The sequence below is a fragment of the Lepisosteus oculatus genome, chromosome 6 (assembly GCF_040954835.1).
Source record: "Lepisosteus oculatus isolate fLepOcu1 chromosome 6, fLepOcu1.hap2, whole genome shotgun sequence".
NCBI classification, from domain to species: Eukaryota; Metazoa; Chordata; class Actinopteri; order Semionotiformes; family Lepisosteidae; genus Lepisosteus; species Lepisosteus oculatus.
In genome coordinates this window covers 40970004-40990817 of record NC_090701.1, presented here as the reverse complement: position 1 = coordinate 40990817, position 20814 = coordinate 40970004, and the positions used below count along the sequence as shown (strand labels likewise).

General features: G+C 39.1%; 1 protein-coding gene across 9 annotated transcripts in view; it reads left to right on the top strand.

The window, feature by feature from the left end:
- myo3a (myosin IIIA) overlaps window positions 1-19029 on the top strand; it is a 95136-nt gene extending 76107 nt beyond the window's left edge. For 7 of the 9 annotated variants that reach the window (XM_015353915.2, XM_015353913.2, XM_069191273.1 and 4 more), the window contains 6 exons: window positions 425-1430; window positions 2238-2382; window positions 9710-9801; window positions 10072-10112; window positions 16743-16901; window positions 18056-19029. In XM_015353915.2, coding sequence (XP_015209401.2) covers window positions 425-1430; window positions 2238-2382; window positions 9710-9801; window positions 10072-10112; window positions 16743-16901; window positions 18056-18170 — 1558 coding nt within the window. In that variant the 3' untranslated portion in view covers window positions 18171-19029. The remainder of the gene's footprint in view (window positions 1-424; window positions 1431-2237; window positions 2383-9709; window positions 9802-10071; window positions 10113-16742; window positions 16902-18055) is intronic. The other 2 variants (XM_015353912.2, XM_069191271.1) reach the window with 1 other exon arrangement.
- The last annotated feature ends 1785 nt before the right edge of the window (window positions 19030-20814 follow it).

Here is a 20814-nt window from a genome sequence, read left to right as displayed (position 1 = left end):
ATCCAGTCTTTTCTAAAAATCCTTATCTCTGTTTCTGTTGTCATTGTATATGTTTTTCATTAATATTAATTGTGCCTGCCTTCTTAGATGTGACAGTTCCTTCATGAGTGCACACCAAATTATATGGAATGCGGATGAAGTTAAAAAATAAATTAAATGTAATAAATTTGTACAGTTTTACTGTCTCTATATTTAGCCAAAAAACTACAACCTCTGGTGGCTTGTGTGTGTACAGTATACTGAGTTTTTTTTAATTGAATTTTAAATATTAAAGGAGTGAAAAAACTAAGGTAAATTACACAGCAAAAACTTGATTTCTTTTTCAACTTGCTTGAATCTACATGTGAGGACTGCTCTACTGCAAATTTTAATGAGAACCCGGGTGCTTGCTTTTAGTTACATATCGCCTCTGTTCTTGCTTAAGGGAAGCTATGAAGAAGGAAGAGCAACCAGCAGAGACTGTTCAGGAGACACCAGAAGAGGGAGCTATGCAAGAAAAAAGGCAGCCAGAGACAGCAGGTGTCAACACTGAGAAGGGCAGCCAGCCACAGAGTGGTGAAGATGATGAGGCCAAAGCAGCCGTTGTCCTTCAGAGCAACTATAGGGGCTATAGAGACAGGAAGCGCTTGAAGCAGGAACGTGAGCTTAAAAACTATGATTTTGATGATCTACCTCCCCCCGTGGAAGAGGATGACTTTGAACAAGCGTCGCATACCCTTCCTGGGAACAAGGAAGCCAACACGGAGGAGGAGGCCAAGGCTGCCACTGTCATCCAAAGCAATTTCCGAGGACACCGGGAAAGGAAGAGGCTCGAGGAAGAGGGGAAAATTCCCCCAAGGGGAAAGAAGGGGACGGCGGGCGAGGAAAGCCGACAGCCAGGCAAAGAGTCGGGAAAATCTGAGCTGGAGCTGAATGACAAGCGGACCGCAGACGAGACAGCAAACGAGGAAGAGGAAACCAGGGCAGCCGTCGTCATCCAGAGCAACTTCCGTGGACACAAGGACAGGAAGAGGCTGCAGGAGGAAGGAAAAATACCAAAGAAGAGCCAACGGGAGATGAAAAGGGAATCGGCGAAGGCCAAACCTGAGACTGTCGTGGAAGAGCCAGAGCCGCCCAGTGATGGGCAGGGCCTCGATGAGGAGAAAGCAGCGACGGTCATTCAGAGTAACTTCCGGGGCCACCGAGAGAGGAAGAAGCTGAAAGAGGAAAGGGAAATGGCCGGGACAGATGAAATGGCAAGGCAAGGGAACTCTGCCTCCGAGCCCCCAGGTGCGGATCCTGTCCGTGAGGCGCAGAGTCTGGAGGAAGAGCTCGATGAGGAGCAGGCTGCTGTCAGGATTCAGAGCAACTTCAGAGGCTACAAGGATCGGAAGAACCTCAAGGAGGTGTCAGCCAGAGAGAGGGAGGAGTTTGAGACATTTTCTAAACAAGTAAGACACTGAACATTATCTGGTCCAAAAATATTCTGTAGAGGATATTCAATTTACATGGTTTTAGGTGAATTTTAGGTTATTTATGGTAATTATGGTTTGGGACACTTTGAAATAGAGAATTCTGAAAACCTGAAAGCTGAAAAAAATAATGTTTATAAATTTTGATCTGAGATAATATTATGCTGCCCAATGTGTCTTCAGGTTTGAGAGCAGGACTCCGCACCTGATAGGTTTCTGAACAAAACACTGTACATGAATAAGTGGGAATGTTTTGCAGAGGCCATTGGTTTGTATTTGATCGGCTTATTTGAAAGAAAATAATAAACTATGTAGTGAACAATTACATAGCAAAGAACAAGAGACAGTTTGGAGTGCTTATAGATATGCAGTTTATTTTCTTTTACTTACTGTATTGAGGACGTGACCTTTTTAACTAGGACTTCCCCTAAAGGTGTACTGTAGGTGTGCTGACAGTCTTGGTTATTGGCTCCAAATCAATCAATTGATTGTCTTACATCATCTTCTGCTGCATATTTTCATTAGCAATATAATCTTTGACAGCCTTCTTTACTGCTGTTCTCAGTTTTAGATATTATTTTAAGATGTGCAGATCATCAAAAGCCTTTTCTCTAGATATTTGGATGGTGTGGGTTTCACAGTGCTGACAGTCCCACTTTTGTGAAGTGTACTTGTACGTTTTGTGAAAGAGAATGGTATTAAACTGTGAAATAATCTTGCAGATGATCAATACTTGTTGGGACCATTTATTAAAAATCTAACAGGCTTTTTGCATTCTTGATCTAGATCAACAGATTTTCCGAAGACTATCTCTCTCTCCAAAAGAAGTTGAATGAGATCATCTTGGCCCGTCAGTTAAACCCATTTAATCGTGGTGTGTTTGTCAAAGAAAAACCGCTCAATGGTTTCCCTACAAATGATCTTCCACCAGGTACTGTATGTACTGTAATGTTGCATTTCTTACCTTTTTTTTAATATTTTACCTTGGTAAAAAAACGTCTACTTTACCGGAGGCACAGTGGGGCTAAACTCTGGCGAATCTGCTAAACTCTAAATAAGGAGTCCCAGACTCAGTTCCTGAGGGGCTCTGTGTCGTCAGTTTGTTTTTTTTGTTTCAACCTGAGGAGCTAATTAATTAACCTGATTGTTTTCTAAATTAGACCTATACAGGATTTTTAAAGATTTAAACAATCGCCAGAGTGATTACTGAAGCCTTGGGTTCAATTACTCGGGTGCTATCTCTGTGGAGTTCGTATGTTTTCACCGCGTTTGTGTGGGTCTCCTCTGGGTGCTCTGGTTTCCTCCCACAATCCAAAGACATGCTGGTAGGTTAATTGGCTGCTGGTAAAATTGGCCCTCGTGTGTCTGTGTGTCCCCTGTGTTGGATTGGTTGCTCCACTGTGCCCCTGTGTTGAATAAAGCAGTTAAAAAAAGGACAAACTATACTTTAAACTATTGTTATTTCAGGTCCAAAAATTTAAACAGGGAGGTTTAACTGCTAAATAATTTGCAGTGGCAGGAACTCAGTCCCAGAGCATCACATGAACACATTGTGCTTCACAAATTTCACAGCTTTTAAATGCTAAAGCAGTAGTCTTTCGTATTATAATTTCTGCATCACCACATTGGCGATCTGAAGTCACCTTCTACTTTGTGTCTTTAGAAATATTGAAACTCTGTTTTCATCAATCTGTCATCCTGGCAGTTTTTTTTTCTCACCTGCCTGCAAACTGCGAAAAAGCCATTCTTCATAGGCTGAAAACAGAAAAGGGCCTTTGGCATTCAACTGAAATAAATAAATTTGCAAATTGTGCCTTTCATGAGATTTTATTAGACATGTTAAGGACAATACCTGTCAAAGCCACAAATCCTGTTGGATTGGATACTGTATGTCTGGTTCAGTTTAACCCTAAGCATGGAGATTTCAGGGAGATAGATGATTTCCGAATTCAAGGAGTGGAATGCTGTGATCAGTTTTTCATATCTTACTTATAAGGCCTCGTTTAGAATAATGTGTGCAGTGCTGGTAACCACTTTATAGAAAAATATTGCCATTATGGAATTAGTCCAGAGAAGGGAAACCAGGTGCATTAAGATGCTTTAGAATAATCCCTACCCTTTAAACCTGAAAAGAACTGGACCTTAATTTGTCCTGAATAGAGAGGATTTTGATGGGACCTGATAGACGTATTCAAAATGTTAAATGGCACTGACAAAATCCAAGGAGTGCACAGAATAAACAGTGAGCCAGAGAACATACAGTAAGTAGGAACCACATGAAACTGCATTTAAAACTTAAAGCAGGAGGCATTTCGGATTAGAAAAGGTGTCAGAGTACACAATACGTTACCCAGGTTTACTGCTGAAGCTCGTACCCTGGCTTCTTTCGAGAAATGCCTTTTAGCCCTGCATGATAATCATGGTAATTAAAGGGATAAGGATCCGTCTGGACTTACTGGGTGTCAAAAAAATCACACCTGGAGCTGCATTATCTAAAGACAAAGAGTGCTCACCGAGTTTGTAATTAGCTGGACTGCTGTAAATTTTCACTTCCCCTTTAATAACCCTTACAAATTCTACAATATACTGTACTTTCATTCAAAGATTCCCAGTTAGCACCGGTGACTTTCTGTGCTGTGCAGTCTGATCCCTGATTACTATAGCACAAAAATGTGACAGAGATTTGCAAATCTAACTACAGTTGTACAAGGCTGTCCAAGTTGTCACACATTGTTTTTTTTATATTTGCCACAATACGTTCTTGACATGTGCAGCATTACATAGAATCGTATCTGTTTATCCTGATTTGGTGAATATGACAAGAATATTCATAATAATTATGCATGTGCCATACATTCTTGATATTCATCAAAAGGAATGATTGCATTTTAAATGTTAATTACATCAACATCAAGGAAGGTCATCATATAATAATCATTGCATTTCATTAGAAATGGTCTAGTAATTGTACAATTATTAATGCTTTGTCCATTAAATTGCTTTTATTCCTCCGAGCAAATTCAATATTTCCAATGACCTTTGAAGTGCTTAGTTTCATAAATAAGACAAACCTTTTCTCTGGTTTAAAGCAAATGAACTTATTTGAGATATTGATTAATTGCTTCACCACCATACAAGATTTGGAAATCAATCAAATCATTTTTTGAAGTCATGATATAGCTCATGCAATACATAATAATGACAGTTATTTGGAAGACAGGTTTCCTCCAAAGGAAGAAACTGGAAATGTTTCCCCCTCTTTCTGCCATGTCTGGTTAAATTCAACACCATTTTAAAAGTAAGATCATTCAATCAATAAATCGACGCATATCCCATCTTTATGTGGACTCTTTAACAGTGGAAGTAGAGTTTAATTCCAGATTTCGCACAGAGTGAACATCTGCTGTAATTCTTCTTTTGCAGCCCATCCGTTGTCATAGGTTTCAAGGTTTTTATCAGCACTTTTTTACCTGAAGCCAACATAGTATTTGTACACCTGATGGTGTGTAAACATACAGTATCATCATGACCTTAATTGTGCCCCCCTCCCCCCCAAGAAAAGTATCACACTTTAGTTATTTACAATGAAAATGTATTTCTGATGAAACCCGTGACTTGCTGTCAGAGCACCTCTTGTCTAGATAAAGCCAAGTAAAGAGGTCAGTTGCTTTGTCCTTTCCTGCAATAACCATACTGTTACGACCACGCACCTCACCTGTCACTAACTGCACCTTATTACTTCATTCATTCTACTCACCTGTTCCCATCACCATTTAAACCCTCCCACAGCACCTTGCTCGGTATTAGAGTCTCTAGCTCGGCAGTTCGCTGTTTGCTCTCACGGCACGTTTTCCCTGCACTACTCTTCTGGCTTTTATCACCTTGTTCTTGGACTTTTGAGATTTCTCTGAATTGCCCTTTTTGGATTTGTTTGCTACCTGGACATTGGTACAGTACATGCCACATAGAGTCCTGCTTTAATGACAGCGTTTAGCCTTAAACATACCGCACCAGAGTTTCATTTGTCTATTCAGAATTCAGGTTTGTCAATCCCCTGGGCAATGTCTGTCCATGCTCTGATGAGCTCCAGCTCGAGGTCCGCAGAGGGCTGGCAGTGTTTATGAACAGTGTGTTTCGGGGGATCAATGATGACCCAGAGACGCTCGATTTGTCACCAAAACAAATGGCATCTGGCTCCTGAAGACCTGTCGATTAACCTTTTGATGGTTAGATGTTTGGAAGCAATATGCTGTCACTGAATAGGTCAAAGTGATCCATTGTCACAAACAGAAATTATTCTTTCATTCTAATTACTCACAAATAGTAAATGCACATGAATACTACTTGTGGATGTTCTAACATAGTAATACTGTAGGTTTATTGGAGGCTGAACATTTCGGCTGTGGAGCCTTCTTCGGGTGTAAGAAAGATAGGTCAGTCAGCAAAGATAATATAGCATGGGAAAACAAAAACCAGGAGAGAGGAGGAGGCGGGAGCAGGGGAGAGGCACAGTGGCCAATCAAGTGGTGCGAGGTCGAGAGAGGTGAAGAGAGGTGTGAAAGGAAACCTAAGAGAGGTAATAGAGAGAATTAGAAGAAAACAAGTCTGTCGTTGAGAGAAGGGGGAAGATGTGAACCAAGTTTCAGGATAATTTTAGTTTCTTTCTGCTATAGGAGTTAAGAAACCCTACTTTGAGAACGCAGACAGAGAGATCAGTGTAATCATGGCTGTCAGAGGTGAAATAAGAAACTATGGGCTTAGAGAAATCTTTGTTCTCTGAAGCGGTCTCTGGGTCTCCTTCCTGATTCCCCAATGTAGATGGCTGGGTATTTACTGCAAACGATATAATAAATAAGGCTGCTGGAGGTACAAGATGTCATCTGAGTGATCCGGAATTGTCCTGAGGGGCCTTGAAGGAGTGTGGTGTTGGATGTGTACTTGCAAGTGATACTGCGAGGGAAAGTGCCTGATGTGGGTGGTTGCTGAGGGCGGTCAAGGGAACGGTGAACAAGGTTACGCAATGGGTGGTCGGCGATATGAGATGATGGGGCGGTCAGGAAAGAGGACCCCAATGAAGGGATCATCCTAAAGGAAAAGAAAGTTGTCGTTAATGGTTCTGGGGATAGAGAGTGTGTTAGGGTGGTGGGGAATCACCAAAGGAATGTGATTGTTAGGCCGGGAGTTCCTGATCAAGTTGATGGCCTGAGGGCTGTTTTTGGCTCAGATGAGGGTCCTGTCAATAACACTGGTGGGGTATCCTCATTTGATGAAAAGAGTACATTATGAGGGCTTGGTTCTGGAAATCGATGTCGTCACTGCAGAGTCGTCGTAGCCGAAGGAACTGTGTAAAACAGAGAGAGTTAGTGTGTTTGGGATGAAATGAGCTGTACAGAAGATAGCTGTGTGAATCTGTGGGTTTGTAATAGACCGAAGTAGAGAGTCGTTAATGGATAGGTTTATGTCTAAAAATGGAAGAGTAGCGGAGGATATGTTAACTGTATATTTGAGGGACGGGTGGAAGTTGGTGAAGTGATGCAGAAAGTGCTCTAGCTGGTCATTAGAGCAAGTGGCGGCACCGACACAGTCATCAATGTATCGCTTGTAGAGGTCTGGGACAAAGCCAGTGCAGGAAGCGAAGAAGCGCTCTTCTACCCAGCCGACAAAAATATTGGCATAGTTAGGTCCCATCCTGGTGCCCATGGCGACTAACTTGCTGGTAAAAACGTTATTGAAAGAGAAAGCATTAAGTGTGAGTACCAATTCTGCAAGGCGTACAAGGGTGTTGGGGGGGTGGATCAAGTACTGTGCATTTGTCCAGTGTGTGCTTGAGGGCTGTAAGACTGTCATTGTGGAGAATGAAGGTGTAGAGAGACGTGATGTCCATGGCATGGTTGGTGTTCTTGATATATGAAGGGATACAGTACCTTCAACCAGCGGTCTCATAAGGCTGTCGAGAAAGGCCGAGATGTGAGTAGTTGGACAGTTGCGTGCAGAGACCATGGGGTATCCAGGGGTGTCGGGTTTGTGAATTTTTGGGAGGAATTAAAATTGAGATACCTGGGGAGTGCCTGAATTTCTCCTTGGATGAGGTTAGACCTGTGTTTTCTGGGTATAGAAAGGGGAGCTTGATTGATGCATTGGTTAATGAAGTAATCAACTGGTGGAAAACAGCCGGAAGGGGGAGTCCAACAGCTCTGTTTAGGATTAATGTTGTTAATGACAACAATAAACGGGTTGTTGTCAGCTGCCTGTGGGGAGGAATCGTCAGCAAAATGTGCTCCGAGATAAATACTTCAGTAAAAGTGGTTGAGGTCGACTTTGGCTTGGGGGATGTCCAGCTTCTTGGGGACTGAGACAAAACTGAGGCCTCTGCTGAGAAGAGATCACTCATCCTGTGAAAGGGAAAGGTCAGAGGGTAACGACAAGGTTAGGATTGGTGGAGGTGGTAGGGATGTTGGTGTTTTTTTTCCGTGGAAGATGATTTAGTTTTTTATCCTTCTCTGAAGTGAGGAACTGGTAGAGTTGGGAGTTGAGGGATCTGGTGAGGTTAGTTATAAAGGGAAGATGATGCAGAGCTGTTAGCTGTAAAATGTCCTTGGCTTCTCTGATGTTGTTGTCAGGAAGAGTAATCTGTTGTTTGAGGGAGAAAATGGTAGAAAGCATTAGTTTCTGAGAAAATAGTTGGAGAAGTCTCTAAGTGTTACTCTGGGTGGTGTCAGAGTCAAAAGAAAAAGTGTTACATTTCAGGAGAAATTGGCCACTCTGCCTCTCCCCTGCTCCCGCCGCCTCCTCCCTCCTGGCCTTTGTTTTCCCATGCTATATTATCTTTGCTGACTGACCTATCTTTCTTACACCCAAAGAAAGCTATATTGCAGAAACGTTGTGTATTCTTTCTTCTCTTTTCAGCACAGAATAAACCTATTACTTGTTCCTTTGCAGCCTACGCATGCTGATGCAGCTACCCACCTCAACTATTGGGAAATATATATATATACACACATTACTGATATAGAATTGTTATCACAAAACAATTATGTATCTGGGAAAACTGAGAGACCCGGATAGAATACAATTGCTCTTTTCTTGCATGTTGTTGTATTCTGAAAGAAATCTTCATGCTTCATGAATTGTTATGGGAGAAAACTAATTAACAATTCACTTGCTAGAATTGCTCTTTTCCATAGAAACATTTCACACATTTTGTAGAAAATGTTAAGTTGTAACACAGCAGGAGACTTCTCTCTCATGGGTATAAACACCTTTGCCTGTTCTCTGCTTGGGGACACCTTATTGCAGTTGTGTTTACTTTTAAAATCTGAAATTCTGACAAAATGGATTAAACCATTAAACCTATAGCCATGTAGAGGAATGGTACACAGATAGGAAAATATTTAATAAATCCCACTAGAGGAATCAGTTGTTGAAACAAAATGACTGAATTAAAACTTTTATTGAATGCTTTATAGCCACTGCAAATTACTCCCCACCATGGGTAAATGATGCTGTCCCTCTACGTGGGTGCAGTAATGATAGGAAAACATAAGACAGTCACGATCTTATACTAGCAGAGACCCACTGGATAAACTCATTAGACACATTGTAAGAGGAGTGCAAGACTAACAGAGAAAACACTAATATCTTTTTTTTTAGATATTAAGCACCATTATGCCAATTTTGATTTCTTCAAGCATCATAATAACTATGCAAACTTTCTTTGAAATAAGTGTTGCCCACTCTTTCACGTTTGAATTTAGCCACCCTAGAGACTGACTCACCGGGAGCGCTTGTGCTTCTCCTCTGCCTCCACGCAGACAAATAGTGTTCTTTAAACCAGTGGCTCTTCACAAGCAGGTAGAACGCAAACCCTGAACTTCAACCAAGACAGGAAGCCTGCCGGTGATTCCACTAGTATATCCAATTTAAGAAAACATTTGTAAATACAGATTGTGTCATTTAAAGGAAAATAATGTGCAAACCTCCTACGTTATGCTTTTTTTTTTTAAAAAGGGGTCAAAATAAATTATTAACTGTGTAGAACACGGTAAAGCAGGAAGTACAGGGGCAGATGCAGGCTAATGTCTCCAAACCGAGAGTCAAAATCTCGTGATTAATGTATCAAACACGTTCATGAGAAAGAAATTAACTGACCTCTATGGAAAAGGAAAGAACTGTTGTCTCAGTTTTAAAAGTACAAGTAATTATTTAATTAACAATTAGCCATTGTTAAACGATGAACATTTGTCACTCTTTGATTCTAGCAGACCAGAAGCAGGTGAGAACACCAAGAAGAACCCAGCAACCAAAAACACTGAACACCCCTGAAGACTCCACTTACTATAACCTCATCCATGTAAGTAACCAAGTCAGAACATTGATTTTACTGAAATGAAGCTGAATCAGATAATTTGCATATTGATTAACCCAATGCCATTCACAGTATACGGGTGTCCTCATCCCTTTCGATGACCCGAGTTGCAGCTATCCCATTTACGTTTTCATAAAACTAATTGTATTTCCGATTAAGCTTGAATTCATAGTCCCGTTTTCTGAGTGTTTAAGTGAATACCACGTCACAGCATCAGAGACGTTCATCAGGGTAACGTTTCGTTTCTGGTTGCAGAGATCTCTTCAGGATGATAAAAGGAAGCCAAGGAAACAAAGGTAAAGACTGTTCTTGTGTTTCATCTGCACATCATGATTTGGGCTGTGTGATGCTTTTATGGAAGCATCTTTTATGTACCATCTACCTCAGTACTCATGACCAGCAAGAGGTGTCCTAAAGCAAGCATAACATTCTTAAAGCACAAATATAAAGAAGACTAAAATCACATTTTTGTAAAGCAAGCTTCTAGTGGTTGGAAGTTGTGATCAGTGGCATGCAGTATGATGTAGGAGATCTGAATAATCTTTAATGTTATTCACTATCCTTTTCTGGTAACACTTTTAAAAAAAAATGTTAATTTCCTACAATGCCACTTGTTGTTTAACTTCAAGACTCCTGGATCTTTACATTCGTTCATATTGACTGTTAAACGTTGGCTAACCATGGATACTTCCTGTGTGCTGGTAGAAATGAAGTCCAGTGAGAGCAGGGCCCTGACTGTCTAACTGACTTTATCTTGTTGTATTCTTCCCATTCCCAGAGCATGATCTCTCCTGTAGCATCAGTTTTGCCATTAAAACCAAGCTTTCTGTCTGCTTTCTGTCCGCAACCTCACCAGACTTCTGTTCTCGTTTCACCTTTTGTCAGTTTAAGCTCACGAAGTGAACAGGAAGGCCAAAATAGACCATAAGATCAAGCATTTTTGGCTAGCAAATGATAATTCTGCAGTTCTGTTCCTCACAATATCCACCTAGTTCAGGTTTCCCCCCTCATGTTCTGCAATAGGAAATATTTCAGGTTTGAAACAAATTTACAGAAAACCCCAGTGCAGGTGTCAGACCCAGCTTTGTCACTGTCAAGTCTAGAATAAATGCTTTTAGGTCTGTGTTTCAAGGTGAGTAACAGTGTTAAAGGAGATGAAGTATCCACAAATAAGAAGATATAACAGAGTAGTACAGAAGAGTAGGAGGAGAAGGAAAGTCTATTAAAGAGGCTTGAAAGACAAGAGCAACAGGCAAGGAAATAGCTTTTAACAGATAATTTGTTATCAGATAAATAAAGCCCATGGAGGGGAGTAGTTTATATGCACCATTAACAATTAGAAGGTCAGTTAAAGGATTGAATCTCCAGCATGGGATGACAGCAGTGTAGATGCTGTAAGATTGCATGGAAACCCATTTCATTCAAAGAAGCATCTGAGGCAGAGATAACAGAGTAAAGGTTATTCTGATAAGGTCTCTAAAAATGTAAAGAGCCTAAATTTCCCCAACTCTGCAAAATGGCTTTTTAGAAGGAGTTTGATGAAGGTATGTCATGAAAAATGTCCTGCCTTTTTAATTATTCTTTTCCACTATTTCGGATTTTCAATAGCCCTGTACTCTATGAATATTATCTAAATAAAAAATAATAATTTTTTATTCCTTTTTTAAGTAACGTCTTCACATACCACTTTACAGTAAGAAGAAAAGTACACAGTGAGAGGATCCAGCAGAATTATACAGTAGTTACGATATGGGTTTGACATGCAAAAGGACAGATACAGAACCAATTAGATAAAAGCTCTTCTAAAGAAGATTCTTCTAAAGTTTTGATTTGAAATAGCTCAGGGAAAGTGGCTCCCTGATATCCTTAGGGATAGAATTCCAGAGCTGTGGGGCATAGCAGGAGAAGGCGCTGTCATCCATAGTTAGTAGATGGGATTGGGGGATAGACAGGATACTAGAATTAGACAAATGAGGTTGTGAGATGGAGAGTAGGACAATAGTAATTCAGACAGGTACTGAGACGCAAAGCCAATCAAAGCCTTATAGGTGAGCCATTATAGGTGAGGATTTTGAAGTCAATGTGAAACCTGATAGTAAGCCAGTGCAATGACTCCAGGATAGGAGTGATGTGATCTCTTGCAGTAGACCTGGTCTGCATTCTGGCTTCCGAATCCTGTCGTTTGCTCAGAATGGATTTAGATACCCCAGTAAGTAGGGCATTACAGTACTCAATCTGAGGGAAGACAAGAGGGTAGACCAGCTTTTCAGCTACAGTTAGTGACAACATAGGATCACAGTTGGTCCTACAAATAGGCATTGTGGGTGACCTGCCAGGGTACCACTGTTGAGAGAGCAATCAGTGAAAACCCGTCTTGTGTTAAAGGTTTGGAGCTTCGATTTATCCCTGATAATGTGGTTTTATATATACAGCAAATGAAAGGGCTATTTAAGATAAGTGCAAATATGAAACAGAATTAGAAGATTGCTTTGGAAATTAAAATACTTTTGCTCTACCTATGTGATGCAGGATGGCCATTTGTCAGATCTTCAAGAAAAGGACACTATCTACAGCTGTGGCCTGTGCCCATCAGTGTGTGCATGCACATGGTGCGTGTAGGACCTGATTCTAATTATCCCTTTATTGTTATAAATAACTAGGGATACACTTCATATTTCACATATTCTGATTCTTAATTATTCATTGATTTATACTTAATACACTACTGTGTATTTCATTTTTTCTTTTGTTTTTGCTGATATTTACTGTAACTTACCTTATCCTTGGAAGTCTACAGTTTGAGCATTTAGTTTACAAAAATGAGCATGCATCATTTTATAATTTCACACACTGGAATACCATAGGAGGAGTCTGAATACGTTTGCAGGGTACTGTATTTATCATAGCGGTGATGTTACAGAAGGTAGCCAATATACAAACATAGAGAAAGGGAGATGTTCAGATCCCTGATGTTGTTTTTTTTTGTACACACTGTAAAATAACATCAAGTATTACAGCCAGGTGGTCGACTTTGTCACCGCTTGTGAAATCAGTGTATTCAGTAGGCTTTCCCTAAATGAGCCAATAGGCTAGAATTGTACAGAAAAATAATTTCATTGGTGAACTGTTTTTCTAGTCCTTTTTGTGAATATAATAGTCGCCAACTTTCACTGATACTTGATGTGCAAGAAGACAAAACCCAGGTGTTAATGTTTTGTCAAGGAGATGAACATAACCAATGACTACAGGTTAATGAATTAATTTCCCATGAAATCCTGACTGGCTGAAACTATTCAGAAGGCAGTATTCTACTGAACCAGAATTCTGAATCTTCTTATTAAAATAATGGAAAAGATTTGAGGTGAACAAATGTGTTTAATTATCGCAAAGGCTTTTTTTGTGTCTGAGCTCATGGCTGCATAATTCACTTCAAAATGCCATAACTTTTATTTAAATTATTATAAGCATAACTGCCCAAAACTAATCAAAAAAGAGGTCTCTATAGCATTGTTAGGTATTGTTAAATTAAATGATAGAATACCTGGTGGAAATATGGAAAGCGATGGTGCATGCAAGTGACCCAGATTCCATTTCTGTTAGATAATGCAGCCTGTAATCCAAAAAGCAAGACAAAGCACATGAAGAGGAGCCCCACTGTTTGAGTGTATCACAGGAGGATGGGCATCATTATGCACCATTACTAGACCAGGATGGAAAGTTATAATACTGTGGCATGCAGCGAGAGCACTTGCACAAGAACTGGTATTTTTTCATCAGCTCATAGCACAATATTCATTTACTTTTGTCTTTAATTCTTTTGTTAAATGCGATATTGAAATAGATAAAGGCATAAACGTGGCTATGAAATGTGATCTAAGGACCTTATCGTGCCTTTCATTTTAGATCACCACATTCCCTTTTTGTGCAGTTATCAACTTGTTCTTGGTTGAACTGTAAACGAATGTTTAAAACTCCGTAACCGCTGACATTATACTAAGGCGTGAAAAGAAACGTATTGATCGGTTCATACCTGCAGATTTTTAGAAAAAATAATCAGATTTTGATCATGATTAAATCTTTTTGTCATAATTTTGATTAATAAATCATTCCTGACTGCACGTCATGCACTCAAGTAACTTTGAGTATTGCATAAACACAAGAACATCTTATTAGTAAGTGAGTTCATTTGGCACAAGTGATCAGGTTATTTAACCTATTGAATGTTTAATAACCTGGGACCTAACTTACTGCCTATCTGCAGGCATATCCTGAAGTGAAAGCATTCCTCCAGGAAAATGCTCAACAGCTAACTTGAGAGATGCAAATGTGACTGTTGTGCCACAAATGCACAATTTGCAAGATCTGAGCCCCACTGAACATTTGTGGGATGATATGGGGTGATGTGTGGCCCCAAAGACTTATAGACCAGTAGACAGGCATGTACTTGTCCAGGTCCTGTGAAAAAAATGGAAAAGGTTTCCACAAAACAGCACCTGCAATGTAGTGCAAAAGATACCATATGCTTGCATTGCTTCCAGTGGTGGTCGCAGACAGCGCTGGTCTATAACTTTCACACTATACCCTCTGTTGAACAACCTTGTTATTGACAAATCTTAATTAGCATAATTAATTAACCTCATAATTGTTAAATCTGTTACATCAAATGTGAGTGAGCCAGCGACAGAAATAATGGATACCATCGTGATAATGCCCCCGATCCCCTGTGTATGCTATGGCCATCGAACACTATAGATACCTTTTTACACATCTTTTCAGGCTGTCAAAATGTGTTTAAGTATTCTACTCTTATATATCATCCTAAACAAGGATATTCTTTGATCTCCTCAATTTCCTCAATGTTATCTTCCACCTTGGCCTTTGACAGCCTCAGAAAGAGATTAGGTTAGCTGGTCTGACCACAGCTACAGCATGTTGACACCAGTGAAAACCTGGCCAATCTTTAAACGTCTCTGCGGAGCTCTCAGCAGCTTGTACACGTGGTGCCAGTGAGGGAGTGAACAGTGAGGGCCTGAAGAGCATCCGCTGATGTTGACGAATCACGGGAACGTTGACCGGTGCCAAGGACCATTTGGCACATGCTTATTTGTTTTCAATAGCTAATTAATCCAAGGATCTCAGCCAAGTCTTTCCTGTAAAATGCCAAGGTATCATCTTGAATATCTGGGATTGGGAAGCTTCCTCCAAACTCTCAAATCCTTTTGAGTGAAGACGTGCTCTCAGTGTTAATTGCACTTTCCTGTAGTTTTCACTTGTGTGCTTGGGTTTCTGTTTCAGTGTTGATTATGAAGAAGACCACTGGTTTGACTGTGTACCTCTGAAAAATTGTAATACTTCAGATAGGTCCCCTCATAGTCATCCCTGTTCAAGACTAAAAAGATTAATTTGCATGTAAGCAGCAATTTTTCTGGTGGCTCTTCTCCACACTGACTCCAGACCAGCAATATCTTTTCTTACTGTTCAGACAAAAATTGACCAATATATTCTAAAGGAGGTTTGTTTCTATACCATTTTTTACATGATACCTTTGTAGATGTCTGATCTTATATTTAAGAGTACTGTGACTGGAAACAGTCCATTATCTGGAGTGCAGACCATTAACCGTGTGGGAGAAATTTCTGGAGGGAAGAGATGAATGTTGAATTGTCATTTTGTTTTATTCTTATTTGATGTGTTTTTAGAAGAAAAAGAAAATAACTGTTTCACCAAATTGTTACATAACCTGATATTATGTTGGTATGCTACAATGTTGCCTTGTTGCCAGGCAATTCATCTAATGGTGCCACAGTCCCTCATGGCCTGAATAAGCACAGGCATTGATATCGTGATAGATAGCATGACGAGACGTTACCTCAGAATCTTCCACGCAGCACTGAGTGAAACATAAAGAAGGACTGTAACCAGTCAGTAGAAGTTCAGTCCATTGGTTAAAATTTTTACTTTTCTCCTCGTGTTATCTGGGACAGGAGCCATAGTGTTTATCACATACAGTATCTAAAAATCTGAAATATTATCACTGCTTGTACTTTCTGATGGGTTGTGGGACAACTTCTGTAGTGACATTGTATATCAGTATAATCATATATTAAGGGATAGGAAAAGGTTTATTCCATGCTGAAAGGAAAAAAAGAAAAGTAAATGCAATGTTTGGCTTTTGACACCTTCTTAGGGTGTCAATTTTCCCTTTTTAGCATAAAAATAAACCTTTACCTGTTCCTTTGTAGCTTGCACATACAGACGCAGCTCCCTGCTCATACTTCTTCATCATATATTAATACAATTATTTGTATAACTTTACTTTAGCTGTAAAGTTCTGTTCATAACCTCCAACATATCAATTAGTGTTCTTAATTGTGTTTAAACTGTTGTAAGAATTATGAAGATTAGTGTATGGTTCAGGCTATAATCAGAATTGAGGACTTCTTACTAACATTCAGTTAAAGTGCAAAAGAGTTTGGTCATTATCACATTTTAAAATGATCAGTTCAGATTATTAATATCTTGTGGATATATTTATTTTAGCAATTAATGTGGAATTTGCACTTTGCATCCCTTTTTCCTCAGTTTCGCTTCTACAGTACAAGTATTTCCAGTACAATACATGGCAATACATAATTATCCAAAGCAGCCTTTGAAGATGAGTTATCACAGCAGCCTTGCACTGATAGGAAATGGCTTATTTAAACTAAACAAATAATCAAATAAACACAAGAAACCTGGAAAAAAGGTTTCTGAAATGAACATGATGACCTACAAAGATTCTGAGAATTCAGAGGACTCATTCCGTTTCCCTACATCTTTTTTGAAAAGGTGGCACTCCAGTCTGGTGACAGTGTGAGCAGCCCTCCTTCAGCTACAATCCTTCTTACGTACTTGTTTCTAAGTCTAAGCCTATGTATTCTCCACAGTCCGGGAAAACTACTAGACATTGAAGACAGTTACTACCAAGAGCTTTCATCCAATACCTCCATGAACAGCAGCCCTGAGAGAAACACCTCACCTGACCAAAAATCTCCCACCAGGCCGGCTCCAGAGCCAAAGGTCTTGCCACCCAGCCACACTGGACGGTAAGAAACTCACAGCTCAAACTATAAACTACTGTAAGTGCCATCCTGAGAAAACAGCAGGGTCTCCCTCCTGCTGTATACTCTTGCTGAAAACGTGCAGTCATTGTTTTTGGTAAAACAGAATGTAAAAAATATACAGTATTCTGTATACAGATATATGGTATCAAAATATATTCTTTAATAGAACTCAACTGTGGCTTGAAAATAAGACTTGCACTTTAGCCTGGGTGCATTACATGCATGCTCATTCAGTGTAGAAATGTGGACAAAGATTGCCAAATGCTGATAAGCCAAAACCGTGTAGTTTGTTGTTGTTTATATGTTTGATATAAATTCCGTTGATAAAATGAAATAAGAAAATTAAGTTTTTATCTCAATAATTAATTTTGTTTGAAGGAGTCCTTTTTTGTTAGTCTGTAATGTGAATGCGCCATTCAAACAGAAATTGCTTCCCTTGAACAGCAAATGTCAGTTCCTTTAATAGTCTGGCTCATCGTGTTGAATGTTTGCTGCAAGTGGTAAATTGCACTTGTCATTTACATCTGTGCCGCTACCTCTCATAAAATGTAATACAATAATATTCATCTGATTTTTTTTAATTAATCCGTCAAACATTCTGTAAGAATTTGTTTTGAAGGGTAATTCTATATTAAAAGGTAAAATGTTTACTTTCTTGCTATTCTATGTAAACTGCATTTGTTTGAAGCTTAGTGGTTCTATAAAGCTTATTGGATAAAAAAATAAATAAAAAATGATGCTAAACTAGGATCCTGACTGCTTGGTCATCAAAAATCCCTTAACACTGGTCTTGACAGTTCTTCAGAGCCCTTGTGCTTGCACAGTCTGACCTCCCTTAATGTCCCCCTGTGTAACTGCATTAATGTAGTGATTTCTAACTCTGCATGACCTGCTCTGTAATAATCAGGTGGTGCACTTCATTGGTGCACATAGAGAGTTCCCTCCTATATGAAAAGTGCTTTGAGATCCTTTGAGATGAAAAATACAGATATTAAGCTTATGTTCTGTGTTCTGTGCTGCATATACTGTACAAACATGTGAAAAAATAGTTTTCTTTCCTATGTTTCATTCCTTGTACATTACTACTCTATGTTTTGGGTCCTAACCAAGCGCTACCTTTTCTGCTTCCACGCTAGGCAACCACTTGCAAAACTGACCTCGACAGAGAGCCAGGAAGAAGACAATCCCTACGACTACAGAAAATTGCTCAGGAAGACATCCCAAAGGCAGAGACTGATCAAGCAGTGCTAGCTTGTCTCTTAGCCTCCTGTTATCACTTCCGCTACTTGTAGACGCTTGTCTTTAGAGGCTATTAGAATCTAAATATACTTTCATTCTGTATCAGCTTTTCTTCACCTTCAATACTTTGTGTATTGGGATAACTGACTTTAAAGCTTCACAAATTAAAATAAAGATTTAATGTAAGACATGTACAGCTATGTTCACACTTAGCGAACAAGTTGTTTCTTTAATGGTTTCCAAAAGTGTTTTTGTTTTTCCTCTGAACACATGAAAATCAAACAAAAGAAAGTCAGTTAAGCAATCGTTGTGATATTCTTGTTCTGCTAAATCATTTTCTGATGTGCTTTCATTATAAGTATTCAATACTATCGATTTTGTTACATATTATGTATTGACAACACAACAAAATGAAAAAACATCATTTTGGGAAATGCAGCATCATAAAAGGTCACCATTGGTCCAAAAACACTAAATATCCAGATGTTTGTACATATGCACATACACTTATTATCATATATATATAATTATCAAAATAATTAGTTTTTTTAATTGTTTCACAAAAACAACATAATGTACAAAACTGCTTGGCAATGTACAGTATTCTATACTGTACCAGGCAAATAAGGTGTCTGTACATTTATAAACACTCATAAAAACATTGACTTTCTTTTTGGATTTCACAACTGTTTATTTGTGTATCGCTGTAAAATGGTACTGCTTTTGATTCTGTGTATCTTTAAATTCGAAATGAAAATCAATGCCTAGAATTGCTTAAAGTGTTTCAATTGTAGAAGTTCATATGATGGTCAAAAAGCAATTTTGTCGGTCAGAGAAGTTATCTTGTCTATAAATAATTCTTTGTAAGGTACCAATATTGTATGTAGTTATTACATTTGTTTTAACACACAAGTCAGTGTATTGTACATGCAATATGTGAAAGCCTAATGAGGTTGTACAGTATGTATGGAAATCCTGTTGGCTGTACAGCTAAAAGAACAAGTGTTAACACATCAGTCCACCAAGATCAGAGGATGCAGTGGTGTTTTTTTTAAAGAGAACAAAACATTCACAATTGCCCATTTAATCTTCTCACTTCAAAAGTCATTCTGTGTGGTAGGATTTGCCTTGTGTTAAAATTTGTACTGTAATATTTATACAATTTCCTACTTGCATCACTCTAGAAGCAAATGTGCCCTTCAGTAAAGATAATAAACTTAACGGCGTTCTCAAGGCTGGGAAAAATGGGGGGAAAAGTTATTTGCCAGTTTCTTACTTAATGTCTCTGCAGCTTTTACAACTGGCCTCATCTGTCAGCTTTCTTTCTAAATGTCCTAAACGTTAACAATGTAGGAGTCCTTGAGTTCACTCTCGCTCAGTGTTCCTAAAGGACACTACTAATTTCTGTTATCCTTCAAATCTCTGCAATGTGTGGTTATAAATATCTGGCATGACAGGATTTGTAGACGCAGCGCACAGGAGATATCCAGAGGTCTCCAACCCTGGGCCTTGTGAGTCCCAATCCAGGGAGGTCTTCTCACCAGCAGGCTTTCTTTCCCTTCAGCACGTTAATGTACGTCACTGAAATTGCTCTGGTACCTGCCCTGCTTTATAAATGGGTACTCTCCGGGCCATCATTATCATTGAGAATTTAATCTCAGTTGTCTTAACTGGTTACCTCTTTAAGAAATAAAGCACCTTTTAAAGTCTATCTAAGAAAAGATGGAAAAACTGAAATGAGGTTTAAATAAGAAAGCAACATACTTGCTACAAATATGTATACTATGTGGCTGTTTCATTAAGAAGGTGTAAACTAATAGTCAGTGCTGTTTAATTATTACATATTAAGTGATATTTGGTTCTCTGGGTAATGTCCTACCAGAGCCCTTCCAATAATAAATGCACTAAATGATTGGTGATTACTCTAGAAAAGTGCTTATCATGTAATGAGTAGACTGAGTGGAAATGCAAGAAAATAATACAGTGAACATTCAGTCAAATTAAATATTTTTTCTGATCCTTTACTTCAGTTAGATTTTCGCTACATCCATAATTTTCACCAAAGGTTATAGGTAAAGCTAACAATTTCTAAAATGTACTTGTTTTCCCTATTAACCAATGACACACAATTATCCGCAGGCATCAAAAGCCGTTCTCTTCAAAGACTCTGCTAAAGAGCTTTGTACTGCAAATACTGCATGTCAAATTGGCAACCCATTTATTGAGCTCACCTGCACTATTTCTGTTATGTAACTGGTACTCATTTTTAAAATCAAAGCGTGTCAAAAATCCATGCTGAACACACAGATACTGATTTTCATGTGGATGTTGATGGGTTTTGGACTTGACCATGTATATCACGTCAGTAAAATCAGGCTTTGAATGAAAGCTAAATATCAACCCTGTTGACATGCTGTAAACAGACATCCTTACATTTGACATTAAGGAAAATTGGAGAGCTGTGCCCCCTCTTTTGCCCAAGTGCGAGATTCTGCAATCAGCTTTTGCTTTCTACACCTAATTTGACAGGGGGAAAAAATAGCATGAAACCCCTAGATAATGTTGACCCTGAAAGGAAAGAATATTAATGCATTTGTGTTTAGAAATGTTTTCCATTGAAAAGCTATAAAATGGATGTGGACTGGGAATCGTCAAG